Consider the following 15,000-nt stretch of genomic DNA (forward strand, 5'->3'; position numbering starts at 1 on the left):
AAGGAGAAAGTTGTTTGTTGGGAGGGTGCTGGAGGCCTGGAGCAGGCTGCCCAGAGAGGTTGTGGAGTGTCCTGGTGTGGAGAGCTTCCATCCCCCCCTGGGCACTGTGCCCCTGGGCAAGCTGCTGGGGATGCCCTGCTGGGGCAGGGCCTGGGCTGGGGGAGCTCCAGAGGTCCTTTCCATGCTGGGGCTCTGGGATAATATGATTTGATACAGAATTTTAAGGTTGGAAAAGCTCTCTAAGATCATCCAGTCCAACATCAACCCAACACCACCATGGCCACCAAACCATGGCCCCAGGTGCCATGGGCACAGCTCTCTTGATCACTCCCTGGGATGGGGACTCCACCACCTCCCTGGGCAGCCTGTGCCAGTCCCTGACCACTCTTGCAGCAAAGAAATTGTTACCAATTTCCAACCTAAGCCTCCCCTGGCACAAATTCAGACCATTTCCTCTCCTTCTATCACCTGAGACTAAGGAGAAGAGACCAATCCCACCTGGCTCCAACCTCCTCTCAGGGAGCTGCAGAGAGCAAGGAGGTCTCCCTCAGCCTCCTCTTCTCCAGCCTCAACACCCCCAGCTCCCTCAGCTGCTCCTCACCAGCTCCTTCCCCAGCTGCCCTTCTCTGGAAATAACTCCAGAAACAAAATATCCTTCCTGTGATGAAGGGAAGGGAAGGGAAGGGAAGGGAAGGGAAGGGAAGGGAAGGGAAGGGAAGGGAAGGGAAGGGAAGGGAAGGGAAGGGAAGGGAAGGGAAGGGAAGGGAAGGGAAGGGAAGGGAAGGGAAGGGAAGGGAAGGGAAGGGAAGGGAAGGGAAGGGAGGGGAGGGGAGGGGAAGGGAAGGGAGGGGAGGGGAGGGGAAGGGAAGGGAAGGGAAGGGAAGGGAAGGGAAGGGAAGGGAAGGGAAGGGAAGGGAAGGGAAGGGAAGGGAAGGGAAGGGAAGGGAAGGGAAGGGAAGGGAAGGGAAGGGAAGGGAAGGGAAGGGAAGGGAAGGGAAGGGAAGGGAAGGGAAGGGAAGGGAAGGGAAGGGAAGGGAAGGGAAGGGAAGGGAAGGGAAGGGAAGGGAGGGGAGGGGAGGGGAAGGGAAGGGAAGGGAAGGGAAGGGAAGGGAAGGGAAGGGAAGGGAAGGGAAGGGAAGGGAAGGGAAGGGAAGGGAAGGGAAGGGAAGGGAAGGGAAGGGAAGGGAAGGGAAGGGAAGGGAAGGGAAGGGAAGGGAAGGGAAGGGAAGGGAAGGGAAGGGAAGGGAAGGGAAGGGAAGGGAAGGGAAGGGAAGGGAAGGGAAGGGAAGGGAAGGGAAGGGAAGGGAAGGGAAGGGAAGGGAAGGGAAGGGAAGGGAAGGGAAGGGAAGGGAAGGGAAGGGAAGGGAAGGGAAGGGAAGGGAAGGGAAGGGAAGCACAGTACAATCCAGTGCAGTATCCTGGCATACCCTGTTCTGTGCTGCCATATGCCCCCGAGTCCTGTCACAGCCTGCTGCTATCATCCTGGTGTTCCATCCCAGGGCAGAGCACTCAGCCCAGCTCTGCTCCCGTTGGTGAGGGTCCCTGCTGGTCCCTCCCAGGCTGCCCAGCAGCTGGGTTAATCAACATTGCTTCGGAACGAAAGCTTTAGGAGACTCCAGCCGCTGCACCGAGGGAAATTCGGGTGGTTTGGCTTCCCGAAGCAGTTCCAAAGCTCTTACCTGGGCGCTGGGGATCTGCAGGGCACCCGGGGCGATGGCTTGGGCAAGGACCTGGCCCTGCGACGTCACCATCGTCACAGGCTGGTACAAGGCTCCGCCTGCGGAAGAGAGGCTCATGGGGGCACTGAAGCCGCCGGGTTCCACCCGCCCGCCAGCCTGCCCTGCTCCTACCTGCCACGGCGGGCGAGCCGCTGCCGGCGCTCATGGCCAGGCTGCCCGGGGGGCAGCGCCGCCGCCGGCACCACGATGCCCGGGGGCGGGTTGGAGGCGGGCGGCAGCGCCGCCGGGGGAGCTCTGCAGCATCTCCTGCGGGGGGAAGACCGAGGTGGTGAATGCTCACGGGCGGCAGCGGCAAGCAGGGCTTCCTCCCCTCCAGGCAGCCCACCACCCGCTGAGGAGAGGCTCTGTGCGCTTTGGTGCCAGGGCCAGCAGGTGGGGAAGGGGGAAAGCAAGGATCTGCACCTTGCAGAGCTCCCACTGAGCAGCTCTCTCAGGAGGGGAAAAGGGAAAAGGAACAGAGCAGGAGAGCCAGGAAGGAATCCCTCCAGTTTTCACTACAAGTAGCTGGGCTCTGGTGCTTGGACTGGAACTGGCCATGGAGCAGCTGCCAAAAGCCAGGGCAAGGCCCATGGCCTCCCCTGCCAAACCCAGAGGGAAAGACTGAGATTAATAATGGAAGAATCCTACCCTACCCTATCCTTATCCTCTCCTATCCTATCCTACCCTACCCTATCCTACCCTATCCTATCCTACCCTACCCTATCCTTATCCTCTCCTATCCTATCCTATCCTATCCTATCCTATCCTATCCTATCCTATCCTATCCTATCCTATCCTATCCTATCCTACCCTATCCTATCCTACCCTATCCTATCCTTCTCTAGCACCCAGTCACCAGTGGTGTCCCCCAGGGCTCAGCCCTGGGACCTGCCCTCTCTGATGTCCTTAGCCATGACCTGGGAGAGGGCACTGAGGCTGCCTCAGGCTGCAGGTGGCACCGAGCTGGGTGGCTGAGTCCATCTGCCAGAGCCCAGGGAAGCTTTCCAGCAGGACCTGGGCAGGGCAGAGCCATGGACCAAGGCTCCTTGGGTGAAGCTCAGCAAGGCCAAGGGCCAGGGCCTGCCCCTGGCTCCCAGCAGCCCCATGGGGAGCTCCAGACCTGGGGAGGGGTGGTGGGAAAGCTGCAGCCTGGAGAGGGCCCTGGGGGGGTTGGGTGTCAGTCACTGCCCATGAGGCAGCAGTGCCCAGGGGCCAAGCAGGGCAATGGCCTCCTGGCTTGGGTCAGAAGCAGGGTGGGCAGCAGGGCCAGGAGGTGACCACCCCCCTGTGCTCAGCACTGGGGGAAGCCACAGCTCAGTGCTGGGCTCAGCCCTGGGCCCTCCCTGCAGGAAGGCCACTGAGGGGCTGGAGCCTGTGCAGAGCAGGGCAGCCAGGCTGGAGAAGGGCCTGGAGCGCCTGGGCTAGAGGAGGAGTCCAAAGCTGTAGAGCTGTGGTGCTGAGGGACCTGGTTTTGTGGAGCTCTGGCAGAGCTGTCAGACTCCATGGCCTGATAGATATTTCCCAGCCTGAAGCACTCCATGGCTCTGTGATCTGCCTGTGCAGTGGCTCTGGATCAGCTCTGATTTCTCTGCATCCTTTGGTGGTTACAATCACTCAGTGCCTTTCCCCTTCCATGAGCTGCCAGAGGGACAGGATGGCTGCCAGAGGGACCTTGGGCATCCTGCAGAGGTAGCCCAGGGGAACCTCAGGAGGTCCAACAAGAGCAAGTGGAGGGTCCTGCACTTGGGCTGGAACAGTCCTCATTGTCCACCCAGGCTGGGGGTGAGGAGAGTGAGAGCAGCCCTGCAGGGAAGGCCTTGGGGGTGCTGGGGGGGAGCAGCTGGGCAGGAGGCAGCAATGGGCACTGGCAGCACAGGAGGCCAAGGGCAGCCTGGGCTGCAGCCAGAGCAGTGTGGCCAGAGCTGGAGAGAGGATCCTGCCCCTCTGCTCTGCTCTGGGGAGACCTCAGCTGCAGGGCTGGGGCCAGCTCTGGAGCCCTCAACACCAGAGGGACCTGGAGCTGCTGGAGAGGCTCCAGAGGAGGTCACAAAGATGATCAGAGGCTGCAGCAGCTCTGCTGTGGGGCCAGGCTGAGGGAGCTGGGGCTGTGCAGCCTGGAGAGGAGAAGGCTCCAGGCAGACCTCAGAGCAACCTCCCAGTACCTGAAGGGCTGCAAGGAGGCTGCAGAGGGACTGCCCCCAAAGGCCTGCAGGGACAGGAGCAGAGGCAATGGTTTGGGCTGAGAGCAGAGCAGATTGAGATTGGAGGTGAGGAACAAGTTCTGCAGCAGGAGGCTGCTGGAAGGCTGCAGCAGGCTGCCCAGGGAGGTGGTTGAGGCTCCAGGCCTGGAGCTATTGCAGGTGAGGCTGGAGAGGGCTCTGGGCAGCCTGCTGCAGGGGGGATGTCCCTGCTGCCTGCAGGGGTTGGGCTGGGTGAGCTCTGGGGGTCCCCCTCCAGCCCAGGTGATTCTGTGATTCTCTGCTGTTTGTATGTTTGCCTTTTCTGGTTCTATTTGCATGTTTCAGGCTCTTTCTGCCATGATTTCTTCATATTAAAGGATCCTCTCCACCCTCTTCCCTCCCAGCCCCAGCTGATGCCTTTCTCTGCAGCTCTGAGCTAACTCCTTGCACAAATTAGCATAATTTACCCAAAAGCTCTCATCTTAGCCCCAGCTCCAGGGATCCAGCAACTGGAAAAAGGCCCAAAGTGCACAGTGATTGGAGGATCTCCTGCAGTGTTCTGGGGAGGGAAGGGTGCCACAGTTGAGGGGCTGGGGGAATGGGCACTGTACCACAGCCTCCCAGCTGGGCAGGAGCTGCCACAGAATATTTATTAACTATTTCCAAATAAGCCCCAAAGAAGGAATTTGCTCAGCTGGAATGGCTCTGAAATTGCTCATTTCTTGCAAGGAAAAACATTTCCCCCTTTTCCTACCCATTTCCCTGTTCTGCAGCAATCCCCTGGTGCCCAGCTGGTTCTCAGCTGCTGAACAAAATGCCAACCATGGGGAGCTTTCTTGCCATCTTTTATTCCATTTCCCTTCATTTGGATGCACTTCTTCAGGAAATTTGGGGTCAGAGAATTTCTCTGGAGGAGGGGCAGGAGCTGACACCAGAGGAGCTGCCCACAGCAACATGCTCAGGGCAGGAGAAGCTGCAGCTCTGCTGTTCCTTGCAGCTGAGCTCCAGAGCTGGCAATCTCAGCACACAAATCACCAAGAGATGATGTGTCTGCATCCTTGAGGGGGGAGGGAGGGACCCCCCTGACCCATTGATGCATTTCTCATCACTGGGGGTGGGGGAATGCCATCTCTCTGGTGGTTTTTTCCCCTTTCCACACTAAGTTTCTGCATCCATTAGCTTCTTCCCCCCTGGTCACCACTGATGTGGCTGCAGAGTGCCCGGGAGAAAAGAACCTGGGGGGTGCTGACCAGCAGTGGCCAAGAAGGCCACCAGCAGCCTGGCCTGGAGCAGCAATGGTGTGGGGCAGCAGGAGCAGGGCAGGGATTGTGCCCCTGGGCTGGGCACTGCTGAGGCCAGCCCTGGAGTGCTGCCTTCAGCTCTGGGCTCCTGGCTGCCAGCAGGAGCTGGAGAGGCTGCAGCAGGGCCAGGGAAGGGCAAGGAAGCTGGGGAAGGGTGTGGAGAAGAGGGCTGGGGAGGAGCAGCTGAGGGAGCTGGGGGTGGTGAGGCTGGAGGAGAGGAGGCTGAGGGAGAGCTCCTTGCTCTCTGCAGCTCCCTGCAAGGAGGCTGGAGCCAGGTGGGGCTTGGGCTCTTCTCACATGCAGTAAGTGACAGCACAAGAGGAAATGATCTCAAGTTGCAGCAGGAGTTGCAGCCCCTGAGAGGTTGGACACAAGAAATAATTCTTCCCCTGGAGGGTTGCCCAGGCCTGGCCCAGGCTGCCCAGGGCAGTAGTGGAGTCCCCATCCCTGGAGGAGTCCAAAGCTGTAGAGCTGTGGTGCTGAGGGACCTGGTTTTGTGGAGCTCTGGCAGAGCTGTCAGACTCCATGGCCTGATAGATATTTCCCAGCCTGAAGCACTCCATGGCTCTGTGATCTGCCTGTGCAGTGGCTCTGGATCAGCTCTGATTTCTCTGCATCCTTTGGTGGTTACAATCACTCAGTGCCTTTCCCCTTCCATGATCTGCCAGGGGGACAGGATGGCTGCCAGAGGGACCTTGGGCATCCTGCAGAGGTAGCCCAGGGGAACCTCAGGAGGTCCAACAAGAGCAAGTGGAGGGTCCTGCACTTGGGCTGGAACAGTCCTCATTGTCCACCCAGGCTGGGGGTGAGGAGAGTGAGAGCAGCCCTGCAGGGAAGGCCTTGGGGGTGCTGGGGGAGAGCAGCTGGGCAGGAGGCAGCAATGGGCACTGGCAGCACAGGAGGCCAAGGGCAGCCTGGGCTGCAGCCAGAGCAGTGTGGCCAGAGCTGGAGAGAGGATCCTGCCCCTCTGCTCTGCCCTGGGGAGACCTCAGCTGCAGGGCTGGGGCCAGCTCTGGAGCCCTCAACACCAGAGGGACCTGGAGCTGCTGGAGAGGCTCCAGAGGAGGCCACAAAGATGATCAGAGGCTGCAGCAGCTCTGCTGTGGGGACAGGCTGAGGGAGCTGGGGGTGTTGAGGCTGGAGAGGAGAAGGCTCCAGGCAGACCTCAGAGCAACCTCCCAGTACCTGAAGGGCTGCAAGGAGGCTGCAGAGGGACTGTCCCCAAAGGCCTGCAGGGACAGGAGCAGAGGCAATGGTTTGGGCTGAGAGCAGAGCAGATTGGGATTGGAGGTGAGGAACAAGTTGTGCAGCAGGAGGCTGCTGGAAGGCTGCAGCAGGCTGCCCAGGGAGGTGGCTGAGGCTCCAGGCCTGGAGCTATTGCAGGTGAGGCTGGAGAGGGCTCTGGGCAGCCTGCTGCAGGGGGGATGTCCCTGCTGGGTGCAGGGGTTGGGCTGGGTGAGCTCTGGGGGTCCCTTCCAGCTCAGACTATTCTGTGATGCCAAACCCAAGCTGTTGCTACTCTGCCTGTGTTCTCATTGTCTCCTCCTTTGACATCCTAACATCTGCCTGGAAATCTTGCTGCAGTTGCTGTGAATGTTGGCTTTGCCTTTCAGCTGCTGCTTTTCATAGCTAATTTAATTAAAAGATGCTAAATGCCCACACAACCTTCTCCTTCCTTTTCAGCTCTCCCTTTCCCTTCTCCAGCCTTTTGAGAGAAGGGGTTTTGTATGAAATTGGAAGATTTCTGGCTGTTCAAAAAGCAAACCTGAGTCACTTTGGCATGCATCTGGACTTGGCTTTTGCTAAGCATCCAGCTGAGCAATACTGCTGTAAAGACTCAGAGAATCCCAGTATGGCTCAGGCTGGAAGTGAGCTCAGAGCTCAGCTCCTCCAACCTTGAACACCCCCAGGCAAGAGGCAGCCACAGCCTCCCTGGGCAGCCTGGGCCAGAGGCTCAGCTCCCTCCTCCTGAACAACTTCTGCCTCAGCTCCACTCTAACCCTGCTCTGCCTCAGCTCAAACCATTCCTCCTTGGCCTGTCTCAGACTCCCTCAGGAGCAGTTCCTCTGCAGCTTCCTGCAGGATCCCTTCAGCTCCTGGCAGCAGCTCTGAGGAGCCCCTGGAGCCTTCTCCTCTGCAGGCTGCAGAGCCCCAGCTCCCTCAGCCTGTGCTCACAGCAGAGCTGCTCCAGCCCTGGCAGCATCCTTGTGGCCTCCTCTGGCCTCTCTCCAGCAGCTCTGAGTCGTTCTGCTGCTGGGGACAGCAGAGCTGGAGGCAGGATTGGAGCTGAGGGCTGAGCAGAGCAGAGCCCAGGGGCAGAATCTCCTCTCCTGCCCTCTGCCCACCCTGCTCTGCCTGCAGCCAGCACACAGCTGCCTGAGGGCTGCAGGAGGCACTGCTGGCTCCTGGGGAGCTGCTCAGCACCCAGCACCCCCAAGGCTCCTTCAGGGCTGCTCCCAGCCCACTGCCCCCAGCCTGGATTGTGCCTGGGGCTGGCCCATGCCAGCTGCAGGACCTTGCCCTGGCACTTGGTGAACCTCTTGCAGCTGGCACTGGGACACTTCTGCAGCCTGCCAGGAGCCTTCTGGAATACTCAGGCTGGAACATTCATGTAAGCCAAAGATGGACTTTGGAGAACCTCACAAGGCACAGACACAGCCAGGGCTGATTACAGAGTTTTTGACCAGCCTGAAGACCTCCAACTTTGCTCTCCTTCCTCATTCAATTCCTCCCCAAGGGCAGCCAGAAGACCATTTCTCAACGTGGCAAGAAATCATTTGGGATATAGGAAAATGGGGCCAAGAATTTGCTGTTCCCACAGAGAGAGAGAGAGGCCTGAGACATGTGCAGGGGGATTTTATGATGACAAAGTCTGTGGGGTGTTTGGTGGCAGAGAGGAAAACTCCTAAAGCAGAGGCTCAGTGGTGCCTTAAAAAGCAACAATTAAGAGAGAAACCCAGGGAAGAGGTTCATGGAGTCACCCCAGGGGCACCCAATGGAAGGGGAGGCTCTGCCTTAAAATAAATCTGGTTATCTCCAAGAAGGCTGAAGAAATCCATTCTGCATCCTAATTGCCTCAGATCCCAAATGCCAGCCAAGTGATATTTTTGCTGCAGTGGAGAATACTTCATCTTTGCAGACCCAGAGAAGCTGCAATGTTTCTAGCACTTCTGAACTGTGGCCTCAGGGGATGGCTCTGCAGACACCTCGGGACTGACCTCCCCCAGCTCCACACCAAAGCCTGAGTTCTCCAGATGAAGTCACTTGAATGGTGGAAAAGATCCAAAAGGGGAGGTTCAGGCTGGACATTTACAAGGACAGGCTGAGGGAGCTGGGGCTGGGCAGCCTGGAGAGGAGGAGGCTCCAGGCAGACCTCAGAGCAACCTCCCAGTACCTGAAGGGCTGCAAGGAGGCTGCAGAGGGACTGTCCCCAAAGGCCTGCAGGGACAGGAGCAGAGGCAATGGTTTGGGCTGAGAGCAGAGCAGATTGAGATTGGAGGTGAGGAAGAAGTTCTGCAGCAGGAGGCTGCTGGAAGGCTGCAGCAGGCTGCCCAGGGAGGTGGTTGAGGCTCCAGGCCTGGAGCTATTGCAGGTGAGGCTGGAGAGGGCTCTGGGCAGCCTGCTGCAGGGGGGATGTCCCTGCTGCCTGCAGGGGCTGGGCTGGGTGAGCTCTGGGGGTCCCTTCCAGCCCAGACCATTCCATGATTCTATGAAATATTCTGCCCTGGGAGGGTTCCCAAAGCTTGGAAGTGTCTGCCCAGGGCAGTGCTGGAGTCTCCCTCCCTGGGGGTGGTGCTGAGGGCCAGGGTTTGGTGCTGAGCCTGCAGTGCTGGGGGGAGGGCTGGGCTGGGGGAGCTGCAGGGCTCTGCCAACCAGAGATATTCTGGGATTCTGTGGAGCACCTTGCACCCCACCATGGTTCTCACAGTGAGGGAAGTGTCACAGAGGAAGCACTTTGTGTAAGTGCTAACCTCCAGCGCTGCTTGAGCTGATGTCCTTCCCCACGTGCTTCCTGACACAGGAATCTATTTCTGGGTACCTCACAGGAGTAAACATTTTTGTCTCATCCTATTTTCTTTTCAATTCCTGCTTCAGTGAAGCTGAGGAAAATCAGAATTAACTGCAGGCAAAAGCAGCTCCTGAACTTTGTCAGGCAGAGGTGGCCAGGCTCCAGCTGGTGGTAAGGAGATTCATGGAATAGTAGAGTGGGAAGGGGTCCCCCAAAGCTCATCCAGTCCAACCCCCCTGCAGGGACATCCCCAGCCACAGCAGGCTGCTCCCAGCCCCAACCAACCTGCCCTGCCCTGCTGCCAGCCATGGGGCAGCTCCAGCTCTCTGGGCAGCCTGGGCCAGGCTCTCCCCAGCCTCAGCACCAACCATTTCTCCTTCTCTCCACTCTCAAGCTCCCTCTTGGCCTTCCAAACCATCCCCCCTTGGCCTGGCCCAACAGGCCCTGCTCCAAGCTCTGGCCCCAGCTTGCTTCAGGTGCTGGGAGGCCAGCAGAAGGTGTCCCTGGAGCCTTCTCCTCTGCAGGCTGCCCAAGGCCAACTCTCTCAGCCTGGCTCCCAGCAGAGGGCTTCCAGCCCTGCCAGCACTGCTGTGGCCTCCTCTGGCCCTGCTGCCCTAGCTGCCTGCCTGTGCTGTGCTGAGGGCTCCAGAGCTGCCCCAGCCCTGCAGGGGTTTCAGCAGAGGAGGCCACACTCATCAGGCTCTTTGTGGATGGATGGAGATGAGGTAAAATTGGCTTTAAATAAGAGAAACCTGAGCTGGACCACAAGACAAACCTGGATAAATCCACACAGGAAGCTCTGCCTTGGGTCACCCAACCCAGCTGCCAGATGGAGAAGGAATCAGAGGAGAAAGGAACATCTTTTGCCATCCTGATTTCAACCAGAGCTGAAGGATGCACTTTTAACCCAATCTAAAGATCCCTGCTGGGGGCTGGCTTTGTGCTTACCTTTGTGCTAGGGTTTGCTCCTTGCAAGTCAGCTGGGGAGCAGCAAGGGCCTGCTCTGCTCTTGGTGTTTCAGGTGGCTTCAGTTGGCTTTTGCTCTTTGGCCACCTCAAGCATTTTCCCTTCCCTGTCTGACAAACTCTAAAAAGTGTTTATTGAATGAAGGGAGGGGTGAAAAAAAGTCCAAAGAGCACTGGAGGGAATGAAGCCAGTGAAAAGCAGCCCCTGGGAGGAGGGGATTTGCACCACTGCAGAAAACAGGGCTGGAAAAGGTCTGTGAGGTTCACCCCAGAGGAAAAGCCAACTCTCCCCCAAGCTTGGCCAATGCCAGGAGTCAGCTCTGGACCTGGTGACCAGGAGAACATTTCAGCAGTAGCCAGAAGACTTCCCTAGGGCTCTCTCATCTTCCCATCCCCTCCAGGCTCTTTTGCATTTGCAGAGCTTCAGGCAGTTCTCAGCTTGGAGAGCACAAAGAGCCCCAAGCCAAGGCCTGAGCACACCAGGGACAGCCAACCATGACACTTGCCAGCTCTGGGCCTCATTCCCTCAGCTCTGCTTGACATCTTTCTTATTTCCTCTTTTTTTCCTGCAGGCTGCCCTGTGGTGAGAAAGCTGCACCAAAAATGGCAACATTCCCCTTGCCTGCCTGGAGCAGCTCTGAGCACTTCTCTCTGAGCTGGGGAGAGGTGGCTTTGATGGGTGGAGTGTCCAGTGGAGGAGGAATTGGCTGGATAGTCACATCCAAAGGGGAGTGGTCAACAGCTCCATGTCCAGATGGAGACAGGTGACAAGTGGTGTCCCTCAGGGATCCCTATGAACAGAGCTGGTCAGTGTCCTCAGGGACAGACTGAGGCACCTCAGCAAGTCTGCAGATGGCACCAAGCTGAGCAGTGCAGTTGGTAAGGCAGAAGGACAGGATGGGATCCATCCAGAGGGTCCTGGGCAGGCTGCAGAGCTGTGCTGAGGAGAACCTCAGGAGGGTCAATAAGGCCAAGGGCAAGGTCCTGCCCCTGGGTCAGGGCAGCCCTGGGTAGCAGCCCAGGCTGGGGGTGAGGAGAGTGAGAGCAGCCCTGCAGGGAAGGCCTTGGGGGTGCTGGGGGGGAGCAGCAGGGCAGGAGGCAGCAATGGGCACTGGCAGCACAGGAGGCCAAGGGCAGCCTGGGCTGCAGCCAGAGCAGTGTGGCCAGAGCTGGAGAGAGGAAGTTTTCCAGAGCCAGTGCTGATCCCTCTGACTCATTTGCCAGCTATTTGCCCCAAGACAGTGTTGTCTCCTTGACAAAACCACTCAAGGTCATGGCATGGGGGAGACTCTTTGTCCCACTGGGGCCTCAGGGATCACAGAATCATAGAATGGTTGGGGCTGGAGGGGACCCCCAGAGCTCACCCAGCCCAGCCCCTGCAGGCAGCAGGGACATCCCCCCTGCAGCAGGCTGCCCAGAGCCCTCTCCAGCCTCACCTGCAATAGCTCCAGGCCTGGAGCCTCAACCACCTCCCTGGGCAGCCTGCTGCAGCCTTCCAGCAGCCTCCTGCTGCACAACTTGTTCCTCACCTCCAATCTCAATCTGCTCTGCTCTCAGCCCAAACCATTGCCTCTGCTCCTGTCCCTGCAGGCCTTTGGGGACAGTCCCTCTGCAGCCTCCTTGCAGCCCTTCAGGTACTGGGAGGTTGCTCTGAGGTCTGCCTGGAGCCTTCTCCTCTGCAGGCTGCACAGCCCCAGCTCCCTCAGCCTGGCCCCACAGCAGAGCTGCTGCAGCCTCTGATCATCTTTGTGGCCTCCTCTGGAGCCTCTCCAGCAGCTCCAGGTCCCTCTGGTGTTGAGGGCTCCAGAGCTGGCCCCAGCCCTGCAGCTGAGGTCTCCCCAGAGCAGAGCAGAGGGGCAGCACAACCTCCCTTGCCCTGCTGCTGCCCACACTCTGCTCCATGCCCCCAGCACAGCCTTGGCCTTCTTGGCCCCCAGGCCACCTTGCTGCTGCTGGGCAACTCCTTGGCCCCCAGCACTCCCAGCTGCTTCTGCTTGGAGCTGCTTGCCAGCAGCTTCCCCCTGCCCTGTGCTGCTGCAGGAGGTTCTTCCTCCCCAGGGCCAGGACCCTACCTTGCCATTTTTAAAACACTGACCCAGTGCTTGCTCTGCTCTCTGGAGCTCCCCCAGCCCTTAAAACTCCACTGATGGCTCTAGAGGATCTCCACCAATTGTTTCAAGCCTTCTCCATGCAAATTCCATGAGCTGAAGTGCTTAGGCCCTTGGCATTGCTTAGTTGGATAATGAGAAGGAAATTGCTGTTGCATCCCCACTGCACATGGTCCCCATCCAAAGACCCAGTGAGCTGTGGCTCTCTCTGGGCCATCACCATCAGCTCCTGTTGCCTGCTAAGGACCTTTCACTGCTGAGCAATCCTTTCCCTTCCCCTTCAGTCCCTGCAGGGTGCACTCATCCTTGGTGCTGAGGGACAGGATTTAGTTGTGGATTTCAGTGCTGCCTTGGACTCTTAGAGGCCTCTTCCAATCAAAAGGCTGAGCTGTTGGAGAGCAGCACAGAGGAACCTGGGGGTCCTGGTGGCCAGAAGGATGCCCCTGAGCTGAGAAGGCCAAGGGCAGCCTGGGCTGCATGAGGAGGGCTGTGGGGAGTGGGGCAGAGAGGTTCTCCTGCCCCTCTGCTCTGCCCTGCTGAGGCCACAGCTGCAATCTTGTGTCCAGTTCTGGGCCCCTCAGCTCCAGCAGGACCTCAGGGAAGTGCCTGAGAGAGGCCAGGCCAGAGGCACAGAGCTGCTGCAGGCAGTGGAACATCTCCTGTGAGCACAGCTGAGGCAGCTGGGGCTGGGAGCTGGGAGCAGAGCAGCCTGAGGGCTGCCCTCAGTGCTGGGGATAAAGCTGTGCAGGGCTGGAGCCAGGCTCTGCTCAGGGGTGGCCAAGCACAGCACAAGGGGCACTGGGGGCAAGCTGGAGCAGAGGAGGTGCCAGGGGAACAGGAGGGGAAACTTTGTCCCTGTGAGGCTGCCAGAGCCTGGGGCAGGCTGCCCAGAGAGGTTGTGGAGTCTGCTCTGGAGCCTTTCCAACCCCCTGGATGTGTTCTGTGTGCCCTGCCCTGGGTGCCCTGCTCTGGCAGGGCTTGTGCTGGGGGAGCTCCAGAGGTCCTTTCCAGCCCCTCATGTCCTGTGATCCTCTGAAGGTGATTCCTTGACTTTCTCATCCCTGTTTATTCAGCAAATCTTTCCCTGAATTCCTCAACTTTCAAGCCTTGCCCAGCAGGGAGACCTCAGCAGCTCCACCTCTGGAGGAGCCAGAGGAGCTCAGAGCCTCTCCATGGGCCTGATTGTTTTCCAAAGCCTGATGCTAATTTTCTGATATCATCCCCTCCTCTTTGTGAGCCTCCAAATCCTCATTACAGCTCCTGCCCCAAGCATGCTTAATGAGATCAACACTTCCAAAAAAAACAGGGAAAAAAGAGGGGGGGGGAGGGGGAGGGGGAGGAAAAAAGCACAGAGGAAAGAAAGCTGCACAATAGCCACAGGACAGCTTTTCCATCTCATTAGCTCCCTCCCTTATTATTTTCATGAAAATTACTGATAAAAGCCTGCCTCTCCATTGGCTGGCAGCAGCTCTGGCTCCTATCTGCCATCTCCCTGCTCAGCCCTGCCGTTGCCATGGCAACAGCACAATAATAGAAACTAATAAATTACAAAGGAGATGCTCGTGGAGCAATTATTGTTCTCTTTCATGCAAGTGTCTTGCTAATTTGGATCAGAAGGGATGCCAGCAGAAGGCAGTGCAGGGGAGAAGTCCATTCCAGGAGGCCATGAGCACACAGCCACAGGCTGGGTTGGTTTAGAGCCCTGAGGAAGAGTTTGGGCTTTCAAGCAGCTCAAACACAACTTTTTTTTTGGGTGGCTTTTACCTCCCCGTGCTGGGCCACAAACATGTGGAGCTTCAAACTCTGCACTGCTTAAAAGGATTTGTTTTGGCCCTCTCCACCAGCACAGAAGTGCCTCAGAAGCCCCCCTGGCCTGACTGCTTTGTAAGGAGAGCTCCAGGAGCTTCTTGGGTTACTTCAGGCTGGCTGCAGAGATTTCTGGTGGGGTTGTGTAACCCCAGCTTTCACTTCCCCCCAAAAACAGTATCTGAGAGATAGAAGGGAGAGCACCTCAGAATCACAAACTGATCTGGATGGAAAGGACCTTCCAAGGGCATCCAGTGCAGCCCCCTGCAGCCCCCAGGGACACCCCCAAGCACAGCAGCTTGCTCCCAGCCCCAAACAGCCTGCCCTGCCCTGCTGCCAGCCATGGGGCAGCTCCAGCTCTCTGGGCAGCCTGGGCCAGGCTCTCCCCAGCCTGATCATAAATAGTCCCAAAGTTTGCACCAAGGAAGCCTTCTAGGCTCAAGCAGCCCTTGGGTGCTGCACAGGAAAAGCCCTGACCCTGGGAAACAGCTTTCCCAAACATCCAGCTACAATTCACCAAGGTCTAGGCCTAGTTTGGCCACTGCTGCTGATACTCCTGCAGTCCTTGGGCATCTCCTTCTGCTTTGCCCTGTGCCTGAGGCACAAATTTCCTGCTCCCAACTAAACCCCACATGAGGCATAAAACCCAGCCTAGGTGGGCAGAGTGCCTATGGCAGGGGGGACTGCAGGACTGCAAAGAGGGGGTGCTCTGGGTTTAAGAAACTGGGATGTCTTGAACCACAGAGCACAGATGGCCAGAGGCTAGCTAGGTCCAGGGGAGGACCTGAAAGTGGACTCTTTGTTCTTCCATTCCCAGAATGCCTGCATCTCCCCTCTACAAGAGAACAGCACAAGCTGTTCCCCCCACTTCTTCTCCCTCACTCTCTCCCTTCGTGGCACAGACCTTATCTCT

At 58.2% G+C, this 15,000-nt stretch overlaps 1 protein-coding gene across 1 annotated transcript in view; it reads right to left on the reverse strand.

Annotated features, from left to right (window-relative positions):
• The window catches only part of PKNOX2 (PBX/knotted 1 homeobox 2), a 124,433-nt gene that overhangs the window by 13,459 nt on the left and 95,974 nt on the right, over positions 1–15,000 (reverse strand). Inside the window, 3 exon segments of the mRNA XM_068167265.1 lie at positions 1,680–1,777; positions 1,851–1,902; positions 1,904–2,090. Of these exon segments, the coding sequence (XP_068023366.1) occupies positions 1,680–1,777; positions 1,851–1,902; positions 1,904–2,090 (337 nt within the window).

Source organism: Melanerpes formicivorus, unplaced genomic scaffold, assembly GCF_026170545.1.
Source record: "Melanerpes formicivorus ecotype bairdi unplaced genomic scaffold, bMelFor1.0.p_v2 SCAF_114, whole genome shotgun sequence".
Lineage (NCBI taxonomy): Eukaryota > Metazoa > Chordata > Aves > Piciformes > Picidae > Melanerpes > Melanerpes formicivorus.